Source organism: Cinclus cinclus, chromosome Z (genome assembly GCF_963662255.1).
Source record: "Cinclus cinclus chromosome Z, bCinCin1.1, whole genome shotgun sequence".
Taxonomy (NCBI): domain Eukaryota; kingdom Metazoa; phylum Chordata; class Aves; order Passeriformes; family Cinclidae; genus Cinclus; species Cinclus cinclus.
In genome coordinates, this window is record NC_085084.1 from 41,388,968 (window position 1) to 41,415,502 (window position 26,535).

General features: G+C 44.3%; 1 protein-coding gene across 2 annotated transcripts in view; it reads right to left on the reverse strand.

The window, feature by feature from the left end:
• The window catches only part of ABCA1 (ATP binding cassette subfamily A member 1), a 91,291-nt gene that overhangs the window by 3,291 nt on the left and 61,465 nt on the right, over positions 1–26,535 (reverse strand). The window contains exons 12-49 of one of the 2 annotated variants that reach the window (XM_062513644.1): positions 24,765–24,953; positions 23,688–23,893; positions 23,424–23,600; positions 22,596–22,818; positions 22,033–22,254; positions 21,226–21,430; positions 20,593–20,706; positions 19,938–20,109; positions 19,286–19,417; positions 18,630–18,769; positions 17,490–17,627; positions 16,737–16,957; positions 16,237–16,309; positions 15,500–15,702; positions 14,460–14,508; positions 13,673–13,786; positions 13,197–13,348; positions 12,622–12,746; positions 12,165–12,263; positions 10,802–10,991; positions 10,553–10,647; positions 10,149–10,181; positions 9,502–9,607; positions 8,736–8,810; positions 8,150–8,319; positions 7,070–7,247; positions 6,418–6,533; positions 6,186–6,330; positions 4,742–4,865; positions 4,021–4,150; positions 3,767–3,887; positions 3,534–3,596; positions 2,983–3,089; positions 2,435–2,576; positions 1,106–1,240; positions 771–874; positions 551–643; positions 127–370 (exon numbers count right to left, since the gene is read on the reverse strand). In XM_062513644.1, coding sequence (XP_062369628.1) covers positions 127–370; positions 551–643; positions 771–874; positions 1,106–1,240; positions 2,435–2,576; positions 2,983–3,089; positions 3,534–3,596; positions 3,767–3,887; positions 4,021–4,150; positions 4,742–4,865; positions 6,186–6,330; positions 6,418–6,533; positions 7,070–7,247; positions 8,150–8,319; positions 8,736–8,810; positions 9,502–9,607; positions 10,149–10,181; positions 10,553–10,647; positions 10,802–10,991; positions 12,165–12,263; positions 12,622–12,746; positions 13,197–13,348; positions 13,673–13,786; positions 14,460–14,508; positions 15,500–15,702; positions 16,237–16,309; positions 16,737–16,957; positions 17,490–17,627; positions 18,630–18,769; positions 19,286–19,417; positions 19,938–20,109; positions 20,593–20,706; positions 21,226–21,430; positions 22,033–22,254; positions 22,596–22,818; positions 23,424–23,600; positions 23,688–23,893; positions 24,765–24,953 — 5,325 coding nt within the window. The remainder of the gene's footprint in view (positions 1–126; positions 371–550; positions 644–770; positions 875–1,105; positions 1,241–2,434; positions 2,577–2,982; positions 3,090–3,533; positions 3,597–3,766; positions 3,888–4,020; positions 4,151–4,741; positions 4,866–6,185; positions 6,331–6,417; positions 6,534–7,069; positions 7,248–8,149; positions 8,320–8,735; positions 8,811–9,501; positions 9,608–10,148; positions 10,182–10,552; positions 10,648–10,801; positions 10,992–12,164; positions 12,264–12,621; positions 12,747–13,196; positions 13,349–13,672; positions 13,787–14,459; positions 14,509–15,499; positions 15,703–16,236; positions 16,310–16,736; positions 16,958–17,489; positions 17,628–18,629; positions 18,770–19,285; positions 19,418–19,937; positions 20,110–20,592; positions 20,707–21,225; positions 21,431–22,032; positions 22,255–22,595; positions 22,819–23,423; positions 23,601–23,687; positions 23,894–24,764; positions 24,954–26,535) is intronic. The other variant, XM_062513645.1, reaches the window with a different exon arrangement.

The following is a 26,535-nucleotide window of genomic DNA, read 5'->3' on the forward strand; positions in this document are numbered from 1 at the left end:
CCTGAAATAGTGATTCAGTACTCTACTTCAGTTAAAATACCCTTGTAAAATAGGTCAATTAAACTGGTAGATGTACTCGCACCTCTGCAAAAGAAACTTTTGGCATCCAGGCTACTAAAAACTTACTTGGTCAAGTGTGGTCTGAGAAACGGAGTAGTCTTCTATGTGGAGTCTCTTCTTGTTCTGGGAGAGAATACTGAATATTTTGGCCAGGGAGGATGGTGAAGAAGGAAGTTGGTACTGCAGCATATTCCGATGTTTTTCTTTCAGGACACTTCCAGGGAAGGCATGCCCAAAGAACTCCTCAACAGGCTTTAAGTCTGGGTTTGCCCCTGCAATTCTCACCACTATGGTGTAACCGTCTCCAAACCTGCAAATAAAAAATGTCAGCACAAGAGTTAAGTGCTTCGGAAATATAAGTGAGGCAAAAAAATCCAGCAGTACTTCCTATAGCCAGAATAGCAATAGAAATGCTATATGACAAACTAAGCCTCACTGTATCTCCCCAAAAATACAAACTCTGTGGTGTAAGTAAAAATAAAACACCTACCTGTTCTTTAGGTGCTGGACACTGCCCAGACACCTGAATCGCCCATTGACCATTATTGCCATTCGAGTGCACAGGGCTTCACATTCTTCCATGCTGCAGGCAGAAATAACTTCATTAGTACTGCAAACAGCATTGAAGGGCAGAGCAGAAAGGCTGAGCTTAGCATCCAGCCCTGGCAGATGTAAAAGCCAAGGCATGACACAAGTGGGTTGCTACTTGCCTGTGAGATGTGAGCACCACTGATCTCCCCTCCTTGATTACACTCAGAGCACAGTTCCACAAGAACCGACGTGCTTTGGGATCCATCCCTGTTGTTGGCTCATCCTGCAAAATGTATACAAAAAACACATTACCACTGCTATATTCTACTGACAAATACCTCATCCTTGAAATTACTTGTCCACTCCTGATTATGGAAACATCGAAAATAAGCAAATGTGACTCATTTTCTAAAATGAGAAAGTAATTTATGCACTGGATTTTTAATTAGTCTTCATTTCAATACATTTTCTGTTTTTCAAGAAAAATATCAATGAGTAAAGGTTGCAGACTCACCAGGAACACCACAGGTGGCCCTCCAATGAGGGCAATGGCTGTGGAAAGCTTTCGTCTGTTCCCTCCACTGTAATTCCCGGCGTATTTTTCTCCATATTTCACAAGGCCCAGTTTCCGAATTGCCCACTCGCCAACCTATGAGAGATGACACACAACCACCTTCAATCAAGCACAGCAACATCCACACAAAGATTTTTTTCACAAGCTTTGGCTTCAAAAGCAGCTTTCAGATGGGCCATTCATCTGAGGATCTCACGTGGCACAGATACTGGGTTTGAAACACCCTGGGCACTTCTGGATCAGGATACATGTAACCCTGTCCCCAAGAGGCCAGAAAAAATGAAATGGCTGCAGCTTATCGGCCAGTGGGCATGAGTTCAGCATCAGCTAAGCTACGTTAACCAACAACCTAGCAGCACCAGCTTCAGTGAGCTTTCCTACTACTGCAGGCTTACAGGAGGGATATGGACACTGCTGATCACAGCACTGACATGGTGGTGCATCTTAGCCCTTTGTATAGATGGAATCTGGCTTGCTGTTTAGTAGTATCCCTAATGGTGCCAACAGGCAGGCATTGTAGCCCTGCAGACTAAAGTGTGTTATGGGGAAAAAATTAAGCTACTACGTGAATCACACCCAGAACGAGGTCCCTTTTTATATGGAGCTGGTGAGAACATCACATGGAAGAACTTGGCAGCAATCTTAGAGGGAGAATGCAGTGTCCACCCTCACAAACGGATTCAAGCTACTTGTACATACCCTAAATATCATCTAGATATCACCTACCTAGAGCACTCAGGTCTCACACAGTAAAATTGTTAATTCCAGGAAACAGAACTGAGAAGGGTCCTGCATGGTACTGGCAGCTATCATCAACTGTCTAAAGACTGCTATTGTAACCTCATGTCTGAATGCTGAAATAGTAGCACTTTAATGATCCACCATGATCAACTAGAAAGCTTTTAAAACTCAGCACAAGGCTTCTGTTAAGCTGTAGTGTATTTGCTTCTGGAGATTTTAAGGAATTAACACTTGACAGCAAGTGAAGTTCTGCACAACCTGCAGCTCCACAGCCCTTAAATCCTTAAGGAAAGAAAGCTGTTCACTGGAGAAGAGCATTCACTATGAGAACATGGACCCAAATTATCTGCCCTTCTATTTAGTACATTCTTCCAGGCAACACTGAAAAAACCTTAAGTTGCCCTGAAGGAAAGGGGGGCAGATTTTACCATATGGTATCTTCACATCATGACATTACTTGAGTTGCAGGGAGGGTGCACGCAAGCAAGGGCTTGCAAGTTGGGGTGGGTTCTATGGTGTTTAATTTACCTTGCAGACTTCTTTCTCTGGAACACCTCTCAGAAGTGCAAAGAACTCCAAGTGCTCTCGCCCTGTCAGGAGTTCATTAACAGCATCGAACTGTGGGCAGTACCCCATGTTCTGATGGACTTCTTGAATGTTGGACAAGATACTGTAAAAGAAAAAAAGCCTTTGTCAGGACTTCATGAGCATATGCTGCTATTTTACATGTTAAAACAGGGTGAAACAGTGCTTCTGTATTCACTGAACTAACAAAAACACAGCATCCTAGAAGTCCATCTTGATCAAATTACTTTTTATCTCTCTCCCTTTTCCCTCCTTTTTTTTTTTTTTGTTAAGAAAATGTAATTTAAAATATGGAAGAGCTGTTACACGGAAATGACTACCAGACTAAATCAACTTTACTAAGGCACTGATGTACTTTACCAGACTCAAACAAGGGCTAGAACAGATGCCTGGAGCTGTCAACAGGAAAAGTGGAAGAGAGTTTTGATACAGAAAAAAAAAACCTGTTAAAACTGGAGGAGAAAGCAGAGAAAAGATGCACTGTCTTTCACCTGTTTCCTTTGAGGAAAGCTTCTCCTCCCGTCACATCTGTATCACCAGTTAGCATCTTAAAAGTGGATGACTTGCCAGCACCATTTACTCCCAGGAGTCCAAAGCACTGGGGATTTAAATGAGCACAGTGTATTTGAGAACAGGATCCAGCTGCATCATTTTCAGCACTGACAAGATGGGAAGAAGTGAACTTGACCCTCAGGACTCCTAAATGCATTTTCAGGAAAAAAAAAACCAAACTTCTGGGCTTTTTCTCAAAGTATTAACCTTTAGGCTATGAAGATGAACAAACAGTGGTGTCACCTTGATACACTGTCACCACAGGTCACTTGCACCAAACCTTGCATACTGGAGTCTGGCTTGTGTTCCCAGACACTAAGAGTTAAGTATCTTCCTCGAAGGCCGAAACACACAGAACCAGAAATTACTTCAGCTTCTACTTTCCTCTGGTGCAATTTGGACACTAATCTCATTTTGATCTTACATGCTGTCTTGTGGCTCCTAAATACTGCAATAATAGCAAAACAATGCATTTAACAAATAAGCTTACCTCTCCAGGGGGGATTCCAACACAGATCCTATCAACTGCTGGCTTTCTCTTCATTCTGTAAATCTGAAACCATAAGAAAAAAAAAAAGATAATGGCAAATAATTCTAATTAGAGCTGTACATACTCAATACTCCCAACCTGATCCAGTTTTGACCTCACTGGATTCCCTTGATAAGGCACAGTGAACTGCACAGTTTTAATGTCAACGAGTACAAATTCAGAAGTTCTGTCACCTTGGTTAGCTCCTTGATTTCCAAAATGTCACTCTGTCCTCCACCACTAATTATCCTCTGCCTCTCTCTGGTTACATCCTCATCTTCATCATTCACAGGAGGCAGCTTGGCATAGACAGGCCTAAAGAAAGCAACATGACAAAGCCTTAGTAGAAAACGACAGGGCCTTCATAGGTAATATTCTCCCCATTTCATGGGTAACAGCAATGAAAACATCACTTGCCTGTAGCAGTGCAGTAGAGAGGACAACCTACCTGGGTTTGATGAAGAACCTGTACTGAATGAGCACCGTGATGAGAAAAAACACAACACCCTCTACTGCCATGGCAAAGAGGTTCCTTCCCACCAGGTCCCACGACAGAGGGGACACAAAACGATTCTCTCCTGCCAAAACAAGATTAAAAGCACAACTGGTTTTCCAGAGCAAGGGGATCAGGCTAGCATTTCTTCCAGCAGAGTTCACCAAACTGGGCACTGTGACAACTGGTGATCAGCCAGTTGTAGGAGGGAAGGACTAGACCACACAAGGGGCCAGCTGTGGCTGCAAGTGCATTTTTTACTGCAGCAATACAGGGACTCAGGCACAGAGAATTCCATCTGTCAAAGAGCTAGCCCACTTTTACAAAATGTTAGTGAAGCACAGAAAGACTATGACTCAGGCTTAGCATCTGCATGCCAGAAAAAAAAAATTCCAGCTTTCCAGAACTTCAGCCAGTCCTCACACAAGGCCTAATGATCTCCATATAATTGTCTTTATGCATTTTTATTTAATGCTTTTAACGCTAAATTCTATCTACCAGTTTCTCTTAACAAGTTAAGAGTGGACAGTTATGATGACTTGCCATGTTTGACCAGGTCTGTGGTACAAATTGTGCACTTTCAGCTCCTGAGAAGTCAGAGGAACTCATCTGGAGCAGACTCTAGATTTCCCTGTCCTTTCAGGCCATTGTCTCTGTGATACACAACTTCACTTACCAAATCTCTCCAGAGCATCAGCCATAGCCTGGTTTTTAACCATGTCAATGAGTCCCCGGCCCAGGCAGAAGTGGGGGAAGATGAGGAATACAGATTTCAGGATGTCATTGATGTCCTTCAGCTTCTGTTAAGAAAAAAATCAAGTGCCAGTGAGCCAGCTGAGCAGAAAGCAGCCACCATCTCCCAAGAGTGACCCATGTTATCATTGATCCCTCCTTCCCTTCCCCAACGCTGCAACTCCACAAAAATCCAAGGATTAGAAATCCTTCCAGGTTAGTTCTCCCAAGAGCCAGGGCCATGGCTCCTCTGGACAGTCAGTGTTGTTGAGCTGCTCACGATGCTATTAACATGAGCAAAGTGCAATAAAAGGTTCTTCCAAACACTCACAGTCTAAAAGACAGTCTGTAAACAATAATATGCAAGAAGACTACTGGCTGAGGACACAGGGAAGTTGAACTTGCACAGACTGGTTATGTCAGTGGCTGTAGGGAGCCCCTCCCTATCCCTTATTGGAAGCTCTAATACTTTTCCTTTGTTGTCTTCCAGCCGGCTTAGTCCATGGATTGAACTGATAGCACCTTGAGTTCCTGTTCTGCCAGATACCCATCTCTGACCATGTACTCATTTTTACTGAGCTAGAACAGGCTTCGTAACAAAAGGAACCACCATCAAGGACTGCCTCCTTATGCCCACAGGAAGAGGTACAATCAACAAGTAACTACCATGGTGTCTCCTGAGCCTGCTCCCACAAGAACACTTCACACCACTGTGGGTCAAACAGTGCTTGCTAAGACATCTTATGTTGTCTACAAGCATGAGAGGAACTTGCACCTTCGCCAGGAGGCATCTGGTGTTGAAAAACTGAAGTGTGTAAGCTCCCCAACATAGCTAGAGAAGTATCTACAATAGGAGGCAAAATTCAGGGCAGGTAAATGATTGGATGATTAAATGGCCTTCACAGATGGAAAATGCCTTCATTAAGAACATACAAGAAATTCCATTTGAACATAAGAAAACTCTATTTTTCTTTTTACCCTAAGAATGACTGAAAAGTATAAAAGGCCATCCAGAGAGACTGTGGAGTCTCTCCCTGGAAATGTTAAAATCTAATGGCCCTGAGCAACCTGCTTGTAGCAGTTTGACCTTGGCCGCCCACTATGAAAAACCAGGCCATGAAAACCCAATACACTGCTGTAGCTGATGATCCTGCTTTGAGGTGGACTAGACAACCTCAGGAGCTCCTTCACCACCTTAACTACTCTGTGAGCTTTTCTAAAGGGGGCTTTAACCCATTTCTACCAGAACCCATGTTTAAACTGCTGCTGAAGCAAATGCATACAGGGCCTCACTTTACTGGAGATCTGGCTACTAAAGCCAGCATGGAAACAACATGGAACTACATTGCAGCAGCACCAGACAGTGAGGAGACTCTGGAAAAACATACATTGTTGGTGAAGAGCTCCAGGACAAAAGTGGCCACACTCCCATTGATGCCAATGAAGAGATTCACACTGGTCAGCACAACATATGCTGTGCTAGGGATTTTGAACACAAAGGAGGCCGGATACATGAGAGGGGTGATGGACCACCTGCCAAGAGAAAAGGCAGCAACATCAGGTAAGAACTTTCCAAATCCAAAAGCCTTCCTAGTGATTCTCTGATGAGAAATCCCTTACCCATAGAGAAACAGAAGGAGAGCCAGCACAGGCAAGTTGGAGGAGGATACATAGGACTTCTGCTGGAAGCAGATGAAGATGATGACAACTAGTGTGGCTGGAACAATGTAGTTGCACTGGAAGGTGAAAAACACAACTTTAGAGTTCTTTCCAGATGACATAAAAAAGGAGATATGTTTTTCTGCTCTAATCCAATACTTTTCAAAACTCTTCAGTGTTCCCAAAGCTGTTTTCAATATCAGACTCTTAAAAGTGTCACATGTGTAAACCATAACACAGCACATATGAATTTACAATTTCTTGGTGCCTCTAGAAGTAGCCAGACTCTCAGAGGTTTCAAACACCACAGGCTGAGAAAACTTGCTTTGGACAGAGCAGAACAAGGGGCTACACAAACAAAGCATTTTTTGGCAAGTATTTTAGAGTGACATAAATGCTAATGATTGAGCTTCTGGTTGTCCTTCCATCTTCTGTTGTATTCCTTGACCCACTGACATGCACTACTGCTCCATGAGAATCAACACAAAAGTCATATTCACAGTTGTTATTCATTGAAATAATGTGTAATTCACTGGCCCAAACTACACTGTGCACTTCAAGACACCCTAGAAAAACAGAATGGAGTATAGTTTAACTCAGCTGAAGTCCTTACCATATCCCACACAAAATTGGCCAGCCAGTAGATCACAGGCTTCACACCACTGATGAACTGCAAGTGTTTAGCCTTGCTGACACGTTCCTGAATAAGGAAAACCACAAAGCTGGCAGGAACAAAGGACATGGCAAAGATCACACAGATAGACACCAGGACATCCACAGAGGTGGTCATCCTGGAAAAAAAAAAGAAGAAAGCACATTGTTTGTATGCTGGTACTGGCTCCTTTGAGATGAAGTAAGGCATCTCATGCAGGGCAAAGCAGAAACAATTTTTTTCTGCTGCTGTTGTTATTCTGTCCTTATACTCAGAATCCTGAGTAAAGGATTACCATGCAAGACTCTTAACTGCACAGTTCTTCTCCAGCCATATAGCAAAGAGAACATACACAGTCTGTTGGCATCTCAAGCCCAGCATCACAACCTGGAGACTGGTGAATACCTTCAGCACAATAGACTGTTTACTGCTTTCCTTATCACCACCACTTTGTTTCCCACATAATCAGTTTCCTGGGGTTCCTGGTATTTGTCTCTTTTTGGTAATGTTTCAAAGTTCAGAAGAATCTGCCTGTCATCTGCCACTGTTTTATGGACTGAAGAACTCACAGACTGAGTCCTGACTGATCATAGTGAGAGTGGACTAGTCAATGCCTCAGTGAAGTTAACCCTGTGCATTACTGTGTGCCCCCAGTTTGAGACAGTGGACAAAACTCAACAGGATGTATTAGTCATCTCTAGTCAAATGGTGGGGACAAAAGAATGACCATATTCATGGTGAAACACCTTTCTGAAAACAGCTGAGAGTAATTTCGTAGAGTTGCAGAAGGTCTGATTCTTGAAAAGGACTGATTCTTAGAAAGTGCAGCTTCCAGGGACTCAAAGACAGTGAAAGTTTGTACAGCAGTGTTGTTCAACAGCAAATTCTCAGCAGCACAGGTTGCCACCTGCCCAGACCAGGGAAAATAAGGCCCTCATGTTAAGGCCACTGACAGTCCACCAGTGAGTCCAAAACCTCCCATGTTGCCTGCTTCCAGTCAGCAATGAGCACAAACCCATCCATATTCATGTCACAACTTACAGAGCTACTTCAGAGAGCTGCTGCTTGGTGAGGTTGAGTGGGTGATTGAAGGCAGTGATCCCATAAGCACTGGGGTTTTCACCCTGCTGGAGGTTGGCCCGAAGGATGGCATTGTTGATCACATTCAGGAAGGATGCAATGGCATGCCAGCCCTTGTTGTTAAACCACACCTACAAGACACCACATCAGCATCAGAAAGGCACCAGGTACACTGGCTACCATAAAGCTTCCTAAGCCCTGCAGAACACCCCTTCCTCTGTTGAGGCCGTATTTCTTTCCACATCCTTCCAGCTAATTTGCCAAGGGGCAGAACACAGTTTAATCAATAAGCACAAGAGGCTGCTAGAAGCTATCACTGATCCAGCACTGAACTCCTTTTGGCATTTAGGCCTAGACTCCACAGGAGAAACAGATTTTGAGCAGGCCCACACAGAACTACAAGCTACAGGCCCATACAGAACTACATGCTACCCCACTAGCAAATACAGGGAATTCTGGGCTACACAGTTTTCAAGAAAAAACGCAGTTACTCCAAGTCACCAGAGCTCCAAATGGCAGGCATAGAAATGAAGATTGGTTAATTTACCTTCACGTTGTTCTTTGTATCCAAGCCTTTCATGAAACTTGATAAACTGTTGAGAAATCGATCCCCAGAACTCCCCTGCAAACACCAAAGAGACAGTTACTTCCCCTCTAAGAATATCTTTATTCATACTCTGGGGCCTAGCAGAGACTACACAATGTTTTTCACAGCTCTGACAGCTTTCTGACAATTCAACAGCCTCTACCCACCAAACTGGAGGTGGTAGGAGGGCTGAGTACCTGCAGCTTCCCTCCACCCTTTCCTTTCCATAGACTCAACAGTAAAAAGGGTCAGTCTTATGCCTTGTTTTTTTCCACAGAAGGTATTAACCAAAGTCACATGCAACCTTCAGAGACATTGCAATCCACAGGCTGGAAGTCTCAGAGGAAAACAGTAGCCCAAATTCCATCCTAAGCCAGGGCAGACTCCGTACAGGAAAGTTCAACTGAGGATTTGAAGATGGCAGCAACCATTAATTCCCCAAGACAGCCCACCCTGTTTTACAATAAAGTACTTAGATGACCACAAGCCCCACTGGCTTGCAGCTGGTGCTGGGCAGAACCCACATCAGCAATGTGGGCTGGCTAAGCTTTAGCTGAGTGTGTCTTCAAGCCTTCTGCTACTCCCAGACAACAGCCTGGGAGATCCTAGCTCAGAGGTAGTGGGGAGAAGTCAGTGGACACAACTAACATACACATGGCTTCAAAGTAATCTCCCAAGTAACAAGACTCAGTATTAGTGCATCCTGAGCTTATGGGGGACAACTCACCTGTGCCAGCTCCAAAATTTTCTTCACCTGTTTAATGGCATCAGTGACTTCATGGCTTGGAGGAAGCACAAGGGAACTGCTGGCTCCCAAGGAGAAGCCACCATACCTGAAAGTTCAGACAGAAAGTGATGCTAAGATGTGACTATTCACTGACCTCCAGAAAATGCCACTTCTCATCCCTCTCCATGTTTCTCCTCTTCCTGCAGTACACCCAGGCTAGTGTTTCCATTCTTTCATGAAGAGATGACTTATTCTCCTACTTCTGCTTAGTCACGCAGTCTTCTACTCTTTGTTTCTGGGGTTAAATACTCACACCACAATGGCTTAGCATGCTGTCCATTTAATAAAGGCAGCTATTCTCTGCTGCAGGCAAAACAGGGCATCTCAGTGCTGCCCTTGCTTGGAAGAACAACACTTTCCAAAACAGAGTACCAGCATGCTGGTCATGCAAATGTTTTCAAGTCTGCTCTCTGCATAAGGCAGACATGATGTCCAGTGCTCTGGGCTTGTCCTAGTTTATCCTTAAACATCTTCCTCCAAATTGAGCAGTCAAGAATCTTACAATACAAACTGCAAAGCAGGGTGGATATGTCCTGCTAAAAAGGTTTAGTGGACACATACAAGCTAAAGAAAAGGCAGTAACTCACCTGAACTCATTCACCCAGATTTTATTCTTTAAGCTGCAGAGAGAAAAAAAAAAGAGTTGATACATAACACACAGAACCACAGGAGAGACAGACCTAACAAAGCTGCAGTCACATGGCCAGGGAAAAGAGTGCAATAGCCTCTCACATCTGATATAGATCCCACCACTTGTCTTCTGTGTAATCCCTAGGATTCCCCCAAAATCTTCCCATGAGAGTCAGCACACAGCACACTAACAAAACAGAAACATCCCTTTGAGCTGAGGATCAGGGCTATCTGAGGATCTGAGTGGATTTGGCTCACTACTGAGGAGTTTGGGATGCTCAGGTTTATTTGCCTGGTCTGTGCATCACCCACAGAGCAAGTGCGTTTGTCAGGGAAGGAAGAAGGAGTGTTCAACAGCTACCTTTTCCCAATGATCTGCGCATAGGTCTTCACTAGGTAGTCTGATATATTGCGGCCTGTCAGATTCTGGAGGATGTCAGCCGTGTCTTGCTCACGCTGGTATCACCAGTGAAAACACAGATAAATGTGATCAGAAAACACAGGTGCTGAGTGAAATAAATCTTGTGAAATGCTGCATGCAAGAATCACACCTAGCTACTCTGCTCCTCATGAGCATTCCTCACTACAGTACCACTGAGCTCCCTCCTACCTGTGGGGGTGGCAGGCCACCTGCACCAGGGGGGCACACAGGCAGCATTTTCTTGATCTTCTCACTGCTACACTCGCAAGATGGGGAAGGATTCTCCATGCTCCAGTTGCCCTTCAGGAAGATGTCCAGGACCGACTCGGGAACTGAGGCAGTGGTCCATTCCTTCTGCCCCACAGTGCAAGGAGTGTCTCTGTGTTTGGAAAGAGGCAAGAAAAAAGCAGTTTAAGACTAATAAGATAGCTTTTGCTTACAAGGCACTTAAAGATCAAACTCCACAGTCCCCAGAAGAGGCAGTGTGTTTCTCAAAGGAGCTTGACCTCACTGAGACAAACAGCTCAGAGCAACAGATCAGATTCTGCAGCTTTTAACAGATCCCACTGCCAAAGAAACTGGGACTGGCCAACACTGAGTAGTGCCAGACACTCCCCTCTTTGTATAATACTTAAATGCTTTGTTTCAGTCAGTCCCAGTAGGAACCTGTCCAGAGTTCAGGGAGCATCTGGAGAATGCTCTTAGTCACATGGTTTAGTTTGAGGTAGTCCTCTGAGGAGCAGACAGTTGGACTCAGTGATTCTCATGGGTCTCTTCCAATTTGAGATATTCCGTGATTTTAAGATCACAGCACACAATCTTCCTGGATGGCTCCTTGGATAATATTTCTGCCTTTGGGGCATCAAAATACTGCTCTTCCCCAAGGTAGCAGTGGACAGCTTTTTGCCCATGGCCCATTGGTGGAATAGCTCAGCTTTCACGCCTGTTATGAAGGATGCAGCTTACTTTCCACCACAGGCCAGCATTTCAGACACCTTGCCTCCCTCCCCATCCTGTGAACATGAGCTGCAGGTCTTCTGGACATGCCATCTTGGACTCTTGGAGTGTATACCTCTTCTACATTCACAGACTACATCTTCAGTGACTTGCCCAAGGCCATGCACCAAGTCAGATGGCAGAGTTAGGAAATAACACAAATGCTTTCTTGTCTCTCCACTCCTTCTGCTGGTGTTTGTGGGGTGCTAACTCAGGTTTCTAGTGCAGCTGGAAACAAAGGATTATGGAGCGGGAATAACTACAACATATAGCAACCAACATAAACAGGTCCTTTACCATGTTCAGCACTGAACAGCAATTTGAGTCATTTGCTCTCTCCTTTCCACCTCTGTCAACAAGGACTTGCACTCAAACCTCACTTCCTCACCAGACTAAGGGTTAGCAACTATTAAAAAGGTTCTGAGCAGAAAACCTGAATATAATTACACTTCTTCTGGCTTAAACCCTGCTCTGGCCATGCATTACTATAATTTCTTAAAGTCAGCTAGAGCTACCAGGGATGTGCTCCCTGTTCCCCGAGCAGAATTCTACTTACGGGATGGAATGTCCTTGCATACAGCGTGTCCCAAACCCCGGCTTATCAAGAAGGGCGTCCAAAAGCTTGTGAGTGCCTGCATCTTCTGGAGCATCATTGCTATGGGAACAGCAGAAAAACACTATCAGTCAGTGTGGTAACAAGCACACAGCAAAAGAAGCAACAGAGCAAGGCCAAGAGCACAGTGAAAGGATGTGGGTGGGGATTTGCCATTGAAGAACGCTTGGCCTAAGAGCACACACAGATTTCAAATCTTTGTACACAGTATTAGGAGAGTCATAGCACCATCTGGAATGGGATATGGCCTTGCCTGCACTTAGAGATGGAATTTAAAAAACACCACAGCACTCTTTCAAAATGTGCTTCTGAGATACGCACAAAACCCAAAACAACCTATTAAGGAACTCAGTAACTCAAGTTTGCAAAGAAGATAATTTATAGGCCACACAAAACATACCTAATGAAAGTGTACTGCTCATCATACATCCAAGGTTGTAATTCCAAGCTGGGATACTTCCCAAAAGGAGGAACAATCAGGCTGAACATGAGAGCAATACAGACAAAGACAGCTGGCAGCACAATCTGAAATTGCAAGGAAAAAACAAGTCCTTTTTCTAAGCAAGTATTTCCAGAGGCATCAGAAGTTACACATTAATCACTTACTGGATCAAAATGTTTTCAAAATTTCCCAGGAATACCTTTGCTGCTAACACCAAAGCAGTGCTAGACAACCAATGCAAGCTCTATCTTGGCATTCAATCAGGGAATTCACTTCAGATGCAGAGGATTTAGCTTGCAAATGCTGTTCTCAAGGGCAAAATTACATTCTGCTGTGCAAGAATACTGTAACCACATAGTTTATCATACAACTCCTTTCACTTGCACAGGCCTCCTTCTGCCCACATGTACAGTGAAGGCTAATTTTGGTTATCTGTATTCCCTTGCATTTTTAGCCCACCATCACCTCAGACTACAAAACACAGTCCAGAGCTGTCCCTGCTGAAGGACTCTGCTCATGTTAGAGGCTCTCACCTGAGCAAAAAAACCCTTCCGGCTTCTCTTGGCAATAAGCATCCTCTTCCACAACAGAGCCATGAACTGCTGCTGGGTGAGCTTCCAGCCCTTCATCTGGTAGGAGCCTTTCCCATCCATGCCACTCAGAAGGTCTGTCTCTCTGGATTCTGCTAGCAAGAAAAATTAACCTTATTCAAAAGTTCAGAGATTCTCTCTGTGCTGAAGGCACAAGGTGATGGCTGGACTAGCCACTCCTACTCACGAAAAAAAAAGCATAGTAAGCAGCAATAACAGAAACCTACATGAATGTATTTTCTCCCTTATCTCTGAGCTTTGAATGGGAGGATTGAACAGGCTGTAGATACTGCACTGTCCCCTATTCCTAAAGGAAAATACATCACTACTCCTTTGGCAATCTCAGCCTTCAGATCTGCAGTACTTATAATATGAAAGAGCATCCACAGGAGGAAAACAGGCTTGAACTCTAGCAATACCTGGATCTATGTCTGAGTCATTAGGATCAAATGCATCATCTTCTGTAAATGGACGAAGGCAGCTCTGTCTGTCTCCAAATACACGTCTGTTCCTTCTGGCTGGCAACGTACCATCTGAAAATAATGCAGTTATGGTTAGCTGAACTGCTTCACTTAATCTCCAGATAGCCCCAGAAAAAACAAAGCAATATAATTTTCATTTTACATATCTTCCATTTGCAAACTGAAGAGCTGATCTGGAGTAACTTCAGTGCAAGTAAAAGTAAAACCCAGACTGTCATTCTGAAATGGGTCATGTTTTATATATCACTTTGTGTGATGTCCCAGAAACAACTTCTAGTGCACTTGATGCCTTTTTTTTTTTTTTCAGGTGAACAGCAGACTGCTCTCATTTTAAGAAAACTCTCACTTGCTACATGAGAGTCATATGTAGTCATGTGATTAAAAGTGAAATTTGCTGTTATGAAAACTCAGTGCAATGATCTGCTCTCAAGAGTAAGTAATTTGAACCCCACTGTGGTCTGATGTGTCAGGAGTTCTTCAGAGCAGATAGAAGTGTCAGTCAAGTAATTTGTAATATACTCAAACACTAGAAACTCTTCACTACAACAAAATAAACATGCTACCAACTGAGTCACTTGACCCTTACAGCACATAAAAGCATGTATTAAATACAGTAAACCCAGCTATTTAATGTAATTAGAAACACTAGCACAGAAGAGCTTCAGTTCAGTTTCAGTCAGGGTCTGTCACACCTTGGCATGTGTCACTTGACAACTAAACCCACCTGAGGTTTCTGCATCCACACCACTATCATCAGCCACTTTCAGGAAGATCTGAAAAGGAATGATAAGTGACAGTGAAATTCAAAAGAGGGGAGATAAAGCAGGGGTACTGCTTCAGAAGATGCCATGTGAGACTGGCAGGTGCAACAAGAGAACTGAGGATACTGAATTTATCCTCTGCATGATGGAGATACAGACTTTGTGTCTCCTCTCCAGTTTCTGGGAGCCAGACTGTTACCACATGTTCCGCCTTTCCAATATCAATTCTCAGGCCATCTCAAACATAAGCTCCTTCCTGTGTCTCAGAAACAGACCTAGCAACTGAACTTGGTGAATCTCATATTTCTCCATATCTAACTGTGGTCTCAAGCTCTTGCTTGAATAGGCACCTTTATGGAGCTTGACCCATGGACTCTCCTAAACCAGAAATAACCCATTTTAAAATTGTAGATAAGAACCGAAGTCTTCACAGCTGTGAAGGACCTACAGGGCAACCTCAATAAGTGACACTATCACTGTTTTAGTTTCCCTTATCATTTTTTAAAATAAAAAAATAAATATTCCACATAGAGATAATATTCATGATACTTCTGTGATAGAGACTTGGCACCTGGGACACAGTCACATGGAACAAACCTGAAACCATAAAAAAATCCCTGACAAGGGCATATGTCTAAAGTGTTTACATAATGTATGTACCCAGTACTGAAATGTATGTTTTCAGCTAAATGAAACACAAAGCACCCCTAAAAATAACTCAGACATTAGAAGCCAAATCAGGGGCCAACCTACACACGATATCTCAGCAAAGTTCAGATGAGTACACAGGATCTGTCCATGCTTATCTGTACCACATTTCAGTTTTTAATGCACACCTCTATGAGCATACACACAGGGCAGAAGACAATCTATTTTGGAGAGGAACACAAAGTGCCTGTTCTGTCAATTTTTACAGGAAGCAGTAAGGCTTCATCTCATTCTTAATTGTGCCATTATTAATTTTGCCTAGTTTAGGACAAACGGGAATCAGCAGCTCACTAACCTCTTCCAGAGTAGTTTCAGAGATGCCGTAGCTGGAAATGCCAAGATCAGAAAGACGGTCATCAATTTCATGGAATAGCTCCACAAAAGCTCCCTCTTTAGCAGCTTTGTATGGCAAGACATAGGTTAATTCATGACCTATGTCCTCCACCAGTCTTGCCTCAGGAACATGTTTTGTAATGAGATTTGAAATTGCAGAGACATCTAGAAAAGACAGATGTAAAAGACAGTTCTGTTGTGGTTACTGTTCATTATGTGGAAAAAAGAGCACAGCCTTAAAAAATCCTGCCAGAAGAAAAGGAGGACAAATAAGACATCTCTGGAAAGAAGCTAATTTCCCTGAAAAGTCTTACTTGTTTTTAATGTAACACAAGTCTGGATAAAAGCCTGGACCAAAGCCTGACTATATTTTTATGTGCCCAACCTGGGAGAGCTTGTACGTGCTATAGACCTGCAAACAAATCACTGATGTACAGCTCACCAACATTATTTTCCTTGGCCTACTGCTAATAGGTCAAGCAACTACATAGCATTTGCTTATTACCTCTCAGGACAGCTTGAATTCAAAATGGCTCACTCAAGAAAAGCATTCCAATATTTAAAATACCACCACTGTGAATTTAACAATTGTGCCAAGACTGTAGCTACACAGGAGCAACAAGGTAAAGGCAGCTGTTAAGGCAAGCTATAGAGCAATGTCAACTAGGATTCAATCTTAAATTATTTTCCAACCCTCACCTATTGTCAACGTGTCACTTTCATGGTCACTGCCAAGGCCAGCATCAGAACTGCTCTGGGAGACACTGTCATCCTGGTCGCAAAAGAGAGGACAAACATTATTTCCTGCTGTTTATTCAAAATGGGGCCCACCAGATGCTACACTAAGTTCAACTGAATGCTGCAGATGGTGACATAGCACTGCAAAGGGTTAGAACACAAATAAGAGATCACAACTATAGAAGTGAGTGCTACAAAAGTGTACTTCACCTATTTTATATCTCTCTGATCAGCTTGGGACCACTGGCACTGACAGAAACTACAATGGAGATACATGTCCCATGCAACAGTTTAACTAGACATGGTCTGGCACAGTACCCATGGAACAGGTAACACTTCTTTCAAAGAAAAATGGATTTTCCTTTGAGACATTCTACCATGGAAAATCTTAGCTGCTGCTTCCAAAAAGCCTAAGATTTCACGAAGAAACAATAAATATGAGCAGAAAAGGCCAGGTGTACCTTTTTCAGATAGGAAACTGTGCTGCTGCTGTTTCGGCAGGAGCTCAGAGAGGAATCCACATCCTTTTTGACCAGGGTCAAATAATAGCCTGTTCCCAGCTGGTTCTTCAGGAAGAGAGATGAGCCAACACAGCAGAGCTTGCCATGAGAAATGATGGCAATCCGGTCTCCCAGAATGTCTGCCTCATCCATATGGTGTGTGGAGAGAATGATAGTGCGACCTGGAAGACAGCAAGGAAGACATGGCTGGTAAGTGAAACAAACCTGTGTTACCACACCAGAGCCACAATCACCTGTATCTTGCCATGAAGTTGGTGCCACAAGTTTGGCTCCTTTGAACATGACTAGGTGATGGAGAAGATTCACAACTGCTGTCATGGGTTTAATCTCCCCACTGTACTCCAGCTCTTGTCATACTCAGCAAAGGCAGGTTTAATTTCATGTCTGCAAGGCTGGTTGCATGGAGCAGAACAGGACACTGCTGAATACTAAGGGTGATCTTCTGACTGCATCTGCCCTCCCTCACAACCCAGTAAAAAAGTTTGTTCATAAATTCTGACATGAATAGGAAGAGAAAGGAATATAGATGAGAGATCTGAGCATCCTTGTCCTGCATTGCTCTTTGTTCATTCCTTGGCGCAGGCAACAAATTTGTGAAGACTCATTGCTATTTTGACAACAATCATGAATCAGATTGATTTTCTTTTGCCTTCCACAAGACATTTATTAAGAGTAGAGAAAAAGATGACATACCTTGCCGATACTTCAGAAGCAGTTCCCATATTCCTCTGCGAGAATAAGGATCCACCCCAGCTGTAGGCTCATCCAGAATGACAACCTTGGAGCCACCGACAAATGCTAAGGCAACAGAAAGCTTCCTTTGCATGCCACCTGTCGGGCACAAGAAGAAAGAGGTGTTCAGGCTGATGCAGAGATGAGTCGAATAGCAATACCTGCATCACAGTAGATAATAAGCTCTGAAAGCAATCAGACTGAGGAGAACAAGTACTGCTGCTGTTTCAGGCCTTCAGGGTCCCACCACTTTCTGGACAGTGGATAATTCATCTGGACAGTCTTTCCTCAGTGGAATTTAACTCTCCTCCTACTGCAGGAAATCACACCTTGCATGCCCTTCTTTAAGTGAATTATACTGTCTCAGCACAAGGGGTAGCAAATCGCCAGCCTGGAAGCCTAAGCACATCTGAGGATCTGGAACACAGGTCTCCAGAGCCTGAGCTGCAGAAATAAGTCCCCATGAGACTCCCCTTCCATGGAAGTGTTCCAGATGCAAAAGCAAAGAATTACATTGCATTCCTTAATACTAAAGTCAACCATGGTCATCTGCTCTCCCTCCCCAAAGTCAAATGTGCAGTCTGTACTGATACTTGAGTAAGACAAAGGCGTCTCAGTCCCTCTAGTAGCTGGTACAGACTGATACAGGAATTCCGCCCCTCCCAAACAAAGGAGAAGGACACTCCAGGTCACCAGCTGAAGGGGCAGAAGTCAGCACAAGGAACGCACGTATGTTTCACAAACAGCAAGAGACTTGGAGACTATGGTCCAAGCCACCTAAAGTCATAAACCCCAAATATAATAGTAAGCTTTGGACAACACAGAGCAAATGCAGCTGAGCTATGTCATGGTGGAAACAAATACAAAATACCCAGAGAAAGTAATTTGTTATGGCCATTGGATAGCTTGATACTGCGCAAGATTGTGATGTTTACTAAGATACATTGATTAGGTACTTAATAAATAACTGATTTCCTTAAATGCTTAATTGTATAGTAGCCTATATATAATTGCAGGATCTCATCATGGTCCATAACACACCCTGCACAAGAGCCAATGGAGTGTTTCTGAGGATGAGAAATGCAAAAGATCTGAACCTACCAGAGAGCCTGCTTGTCCTAGCTTTCAGTTTGTGAGGCAAACCAACATCTGTTGCCATCTGCTCCATCTCCTCTTTCACCTTCTTTTCCGGCAGCCCTTTGAGTCGAGCATAGAACCAGATGTGCTCCTCCACAGTCAGCCTAGGTAACAAATGCAGCCTCAGGGCACAGCTGAAAGCACTATGTTGGGATTCACCCCTTTTATTAGTGTTACTGCAGGCATTTCTGTTTGCTCAGAAAAAAAAGTCTTTAAAGGCTGGTGTTTCAGGAAGGAGACACAGACTGCATGCACTCAGCTTGGGCCTGACTTCAGGGTGTGACTATTCAGCACTCATGTAAATAATCCTTTTTTAAGGGTGCTTGACAGTACCACAAACAACCCAAATCACTAGGCACCTAGGAGACATTTGCCCTAGCTGAGCAGAGTAGATTATTAACAGACATGAAAGATGAAAGTACAAGCTCTTGCTGATCATTTCCAGGCACTGACGAAAGTGCTAACAGAACGTTCCTTTACTGATCTCACACCACCCCACTGTCTCACACTATGCACACACACAAAAAGGACTGTCAAAGCTGAAAACCCACTGCTGTATCCTAGAGAACCCAAATGCCTGTTGGATAGCACCAGTCCTGTGTCTCCCAAACGATACTCACAAGTCAAACAGCACATTGTGTTGTGGACATACACCCAGGTTCTGCCTGATGGTGCTAAGCTCAGAGCGGATATCTTTGCCCAGGATGAAGGCTGTACCTGAAGTTGGGGGGAACAAGCCAGTCAAAATGGACCTGAAAGAAAAATAGAACAGATCAGCAGGTTCTACCACTAGGAAACAGTGGATGGCTGAATTAAGTAAGAGTAGGTGGAAACCCTGGGGAAATCCCATATCAAGAAAGTAGCATGAAAAACATCTCACTAATGGATTTTAAATAAACCAAAGCACAAATCAGCTCCAGTGGTGATCAAAGAACACCCACATGGCTGTTAGAAGGAAAGATTTTTTTTCCTCTAAAAGCTTCTTGTTCTTTCAGTACCAACTTGCTTTCTTTCACTGGTAAGTCAGAATCATAAATGGCATTACAATAAAATGCTGCCTACAGATGCATTTGACCTGGCTTCAATCTGAAGCCCCTGTGGTTTAAGTCCCCTGTATCTGTAAGGCAGCAGCATAACTAGACTAGATCAGCAGAGGCACTCTAGTCTGCACCAGCTTGCATATTCCAGTTCTGTGGCTACCTTTACTATACAGATAGGAGTTGCAGCATTCAGTCACTTCCCTACTGTCTTAAATCACTATTTTATTCTTACATAGTAGTGGTTTTCCCTGCTCCGTTATGTCCCAGAAAGGAGGTGATTTGTCCTTCATAGAAGTTAAGTGTAAGACCATCTACAGCAACTTTCTTGCCATCACGGTAAACCTTGACCAGGTTCTGGATGGAAACACCTAGACTCAGATGCACTGGCTCTTCCTCCTTGCAGACTGGAAGAAAACACAACAAAGTAAAGAGATATGGTAGATTTTAACAAAAATTGCATGGGAGTTTTAACAGACATCACATTCCCCTAGGTCTTTGAAGAAATGAGCTATATGAAAAACTGACCACATTTTCTTCCTCAGAGACAGCAATCTTCCACAAAAGTTATCATTTAGCTGTTTTCTCTCTCCTGGGTTAATCTGAGAGCTGGAGATCTCCAGTGTTATCAAGGTCAGCAAAAATACAAGGACTTCTCAACTCCATGAGCCTGGAGTACCCAGATGTACTAAGGTGGGCAAAGTACCTGGGATTATCTGGATGCACCCCCCCACCTCCCCCCAATAAGCATACCCAAACTGTGATAACAGAAGGGTGGCCAATTTCACCTATCCATGCCAGTACTGCTCCTGTTGTCCTTGGACTATCATTTCAGAAAAAGGCAGACCTTAACACTTCACTTTGGAAAGGGCTCTGTGTGCAGCACTTACCTTCTGAAGACCCCTTCTGGTCAGGATGGTGGTGGTGCCTGTCCTGTGGTTCCTCCCCAAACCAATAGGACTTTGTGAAAGGAAAGTACCAGGGTCTGGGAATCCCATATTGGCCTAAAAGGAAAAGAATTATGTGAGCCTGAGTGCATCTGTCCCTTTTCTTTCATTATCTTTCATGACAAGAAGGGAAGTACTCCATCCCCAGTAAAACTCCAGATGAGGCAGGACTAAGAAGAAATCTTTCTATATGAAGACGCTGACAGACTCTGGGTAAGAGACATCTAACTTCACTTTAGGGTTAAAAACCCTATGCTGAAAGGTGCTAAGTAGCACATGTGGTACTGATGCTCTTAACTCCTCCCTTGAAGCACAGTCTGTGAACTTCAGAGGAGAGAACAAGTGAAGTACAGCAAAGCTTCTGGGGCTAGATCAACTATGGCCACAATGAGGTCACGCTTCTCTTCTGGGCAACACTCACTGCTAGCAGCAAGCAACAACCCTGCTCTGATGCTCCATGACCTTTATACAACTCTGCTTAAAAATGGGCCAAATCTGCACCTTAGCAAGTGAAAAGGGCAAAAAGATTTATTTTAAAGCCTTAAGACACAATTATCTCTTGAAAGTAGACCTCACCTGGGAAGACAGATTCAATATACCAGGTCATGACTCCATACAGGAAGGTATCAAACAGCATCATGACAGCTGATGTAGTGATGCTAAAGCCATCTTCTTCCAATGGGCTCTCAAAGAAGTTGTCCCACTGAACACCAACACCCTGCTCCTCAAACAGTGCAAAGTACTCGCAACCGAAACCAAAGGCTACTGGAGACAGCAGGCTCTGAAAATGGGAGGCATGAACACACACTCAGTCTTTTACATCTACTCTCCAACTAGTCAACTCAGTTGTAGCACTTGGCTAAGGGACATCGTCCATATGAAAAGCCAAAGGTCAAAGACCACCACTATATTTGCAAATATGGAGTGGCAGATTTGGTCTAGGTTCCAAGAGGCCCGAAATTTCTGCTGGACCTCCATCCAGAATTGTTTTGTTTCCCTGTCTTCTTTCCCTTACTCTTTGGATTTTCCTGCAAAGGAACAGGTTGCCAACAGTCACCCCCTCTAGACAGGTAAGAAGTACTGTGCAGAGGAAAGGCAGGTGGTTCCTTCAGCCTGCATGTCTGGGGGTACAGTATCACAGCAAACAGAGATCAAGGCAGTTAAGTCCAGCTGCATTACTTCTTCTACCAAAGCCAACAAAACTCACCCAGCACCTTCTAGCAGGTTCAGTAAACCTCCTTATTAAGCCCAACCCTGACAGACTCTTACAGTGAAAATTAAGCTCCCATTGCCACTTCCCCTCTTGTAACAGTGCCCAGCTAGAGAGCTGCTGAGTGCCATACTGATGGAGACCACGTGCCCAGGAGTTTCACTGAGACTCACCGCAAAAATCTTGAGAGAGAAGCTGATGTGGTCCTGCCAGGCAACACACAACACATAAGGCAGGTACAGCGTGAAGTAGACAATTCCCCCACAGGCAGCTGCGAGGTTAGCCCTGGAGAACACGGTGCTGATGAGGAAGCACTGGAGGATGGTCACAACGCCAAAGATTGAGAGGAAAATGAACACCACACTAGGATCACTGTAAGGCAGCAGATTCCCCATCTGGCAGGAGAACAATAAGTGCATCAGGTTTTGAAAGGGCTCTCCAAGGTACCTCAGTTACAGGCAGCTGCTGCTCAGGAAAGGGAGGGCTTCCTACAATTTGCACAAGAGCCTTCCCTGAAGTGAGGCAGTACAAGAGACATCTTTTCAAGAGAACTGAATCTACATTTCCTCCTCCTGTTTTCAGCCACACAGTCCTGTTGTTCCAAAAGCCTGTTCCCAAAACGTGACTTGAAAACACACACCCACAAACTCCTCCCCAATGTGCCAGTGCAGGCCACTGCTTAGCAGGCTCTAAAGGCTCTAGAGTCTGCTGCCACAAGCCAAACCAGGCAACTCACCTTCAGAATCAGCACCAGCAGTCCTGCACTCATCAGGAGAGGAACGAGGCTGCTAATGAACCAGCTTAACCAAAGGATGCCATTGTCAAGTCCCATAATTCTCATTGTTTCTTTCAGCCGAGCTTCCTTCTCATACACAATGCCCTTAATTATCACAGCCACTGAGTAGATCCAAGCTAGTGTCATGAAGAGAGGCATGGAGCGGCTCATGACACGCAGAAATCTGAGAAAATGAAGGAAAGGGGCCAGGAGAAACGAGTGAGAAACATCACTGCAAATTCAGATACCACTTCAAGGGCTATCAGAGCATGGTGACAGCTAAGGCTTTACTGCACAAAGCAGCTAATGTGCAAAGCCTGACACAGAATCCAAGTCTCAGCATGAGGTGAGGCGGATAGGTTTAGAGCACATTGCCAGTTGGGAGTGGGAGCTGGAGCTGCAATTGTCACTCAGTGGAAGAGTGGGTGCAAAGAACTGCCTTGCCTAGGGACTGCTCTTAATTGCCTTCTTTCTCCTGTCCTGTGCCTATCTGTCTTTTTTCCCCAGCACTATTTTGCTTGCATTAGCTGTGGGGATAAGGTCACATCTCAGGAAGTTAGTCTGTATGTTCAACTCCAGTACTCACAGTCCATCTCCTGGGCAGGACTCTGCAAGTCATTACATATTCTAAATCTTCCATGTGGGTGCCCTAATTCTAGGGATTAGGAACGCTATGGAGATTGCCTCCACACTGATAACAGCGACATAAACCATGCCTGAGGAGTGAAAAAAGCCCATGCCTCCCAAGCTCCTCCTCCTGGGAGCTTTTGAAGCAGCCTGCATACATACATGTCATCCACGTAGCATGGGTAGGGCATCTGCTGCACATAAACTCCTGTCTTCTTCTCCGTGCCTGTCTGAACCCTGATGATGGCCTGTTCTACCACATCCTGCAGGTAGACAAAGCCTCCCCAGACATAGCGCATGTCCTCAAAGGGGTCAGCACGGGGACCAGGATCCCAGTACCTGCACCAAGGGAACAAGACCTTTCTATTAGAAATCGTCCTCACCCTTTGTAAGAATTTGATCATATGGCAGGATGTCAGGGCTCACCCATCCTTGATCTTGTTGGTCCTTTCCACATTATCAATGTCCATGCGTATCTTGTATTTCACATGCTGAGGAAGGTCTGTGCTGTCAGGAGCTACTCCAGTGAAGACTATGCCAGCCCAGAACCTCCTTTCATCCAGAAGCTCCAAGGACTTGTTAATGAGCCGGACTTCTGTGGGCACAGGCTCCAGTTTGTCCAAGTTGACACACTAGACAGGGACAGAATTGGAAGCATTTATGGGATACAATGCCAAATCATAACATACTTTGTTTAGTTGTGGGGTGGAGGGAAAGAAGAGAACATGCCAATGCTAGTGTCACTCCCAAGAAAAAGACAACAGCATCAGACTATTTTGCAAAGGTTTGTTGTAGTCCAGCAAGTTGCAGGAGTTGTCATTGCTTCCTGCTTGACAGTCACCTATCAGTAAAATATGTATCACTGAGAAACACCCCATCAAGGTATTTTCTGTACAAGAGGCTATAACTGCAGTATTACCTACAGGATCCCATCCAAATATCAACTTCTATAAATAGTCTTATTTCATCTGCTACCAATAAATGAAGTCTGATTCAAAGCCTCTAAACACAAGTGGAGAGATCTGAAGGCTTTGGACCAGGCCCTTAACAGGCCATGCCCTGTTTTCTCTCTGCACTCGTCTCCCAAGCTGCTGAGGCAAAAAGTAGAACTAATTTTGTTCCCTCAGTTTAAAGCAGCTGCTAGCTTCACCACAGTTCCCAGCTAAACCTCAGAATGAAGCTACACTACACAGACTGAAGCTGATACACTGCTGGAGACAGCAATAGCTTACAGTCACCCAGTAACAGAGGGGCTGAGAACCATACACAGCGACAAAAGCAAAATCTTCAAAAACAAGGCCTACAGTTAGGTTCCTACATCTATACTTAATCATCTGAATAAATCAGTTTTCTCACATGCTACTCAGCCCTACTAATGCCTGGTTGTATCCAGAAAATGGATGGAGGAGCATCTATCTTCCCCTTCCAGAACACCCAACTTCTTGACTGAAGATCAAGCTGCTGCCCTCCCCCAGCACCTTGGCCACACCAACAGGATCTCACCTCCATGAAGCGGGAGATGGTCTGGATAGCCCGGTCTGTCTCATTGAAGGCATCCATCCAGGTGTACACAGAGCCATTTTCTGCTTCAAAGTCCTCTGGACTGTTTGACAGGAAACGGGCAACATCCTCCACTGTCCAGTTGGAAGCTGGCAAGTGCAGGTCCCAGAGGGCTTTGCCTGTCAGCAAGGTCTGCACGTATTTTGTTCCCAAAGAAGAAAGAGAAGTAATGTTATACTCCTCCCTCGTAACAAAAACAAGCACTACAGGAACAACAGCTGTTAAAAAGGTGCAGGCAGAAGCCCTCTGTCATACTGAGAGATCAGCACATGGCGAACTTGCCATCACTCTTCCCTTTGAGAAGGATGTGCCTCCCCCGGTACAGCCACACCGCACCGGTGTGCTTTGCAGGCTGGATGGCTGGCTCCATGTCCTGCCACCCCTCTCCCAAGGAGAGGGCAGCAGAGAGCCATGCACAGCTCTGCACCCCACTGATGCAAACCAGGGAAGAGGGAGATGCTTGCTCAACAGAAATGCATTTGCCCAGTACTGGTTGCCTAGCTCTGCTCTCTTCTCCCAGAAAAATCTCTCCTCCTGGCTGGGATGGAGAGTGACTGAGGCATGGCTGAGGACTCAACAGTCACTGTGCTGAGCAGAAATACTAGCACCAGAGGCCAGGTGATTTTTGCATTTTGCTTTTGTGCCCCCAGGTCTGGCTGAAGCAGCCCTGATGTCCTGCCTTTGTCCTCCTGCCTGGGACAGTGGTTTCTTCACCTGGTTTAACTGCTAGCTTTCTGAGGACAGGCTACTGTATGCACTATGCCTACCACAAATACACTGAAGCAGAAACCAGTCCACTGGGCAGATAATATAAGGCCAGGCAGGAAGGAAATAGTAATTGTAAAGGATATAGCTGAACTGAAGTCAGGGAGATAAAAAGAAAAACCTGCGCAAGACAGAAAACTGCAAAAATCCTTATGATGAAGAACAGGAAGTGGATTTTTTTGCCACAACCAAAATGAAAGAGAGGTAAAGACCTTCCCCATATTCTGCTGCTACCCGAAAACCAGAAAGTAGTGGATCACAGTTACAAAAAGAGCTTTGCAAACTGAAAAAACAGAACAGACCAAGCTAGCAAAGGAAAACATACAAAAAGGAAATCAAAGCAAACAGGAATTGGATGCAGTGTGCTCTCTTCTCATTTGGTCTCCAAGGTTAACCTCTGCTATCATGCCTGCAGGGAAATGGCTCAACTTCATCTTTTTTAAGTCCTACATTAAAGCTCCTTGACTCTAGGGGCACGTGTGAACTTCCTGAAGTTCACAGGGACATTGGCATCAAGCTAGAAAGGGAAGGTACGAACAATCAAAGCATTTTCCTCTCCCTCAGTAGGAAGAAATATGCCAAACAGATTGTACAACCCAGAAAGCTGAGAGGTGATGGCCAATCAACCAAGAAGTACGGCAGCTGAAGAGGATGCTGGGTGGGAGCTGCCAAGGCACTGGCAATGAAGTACTCCTTCTTGTGTGAATGTCAACAGGTGACAACAAAGGGACCCCTGTTACTACACTGGTGCAGAGAAGACCAGATTGCTGGGAAGATCAGTAATTAAATAAACCAATAATAAACCAGAGGCAACAAGGCTAACAAGTAATATAAAATGTAAAACCATTAAAGCCCAGGCCTCAATAAAATGAAAAAACGAAACAAAACAGGAGCAACATTCACTTTTCAGAGGATTCCACTGCAAATCAATATTTTGGACCTTGACTTT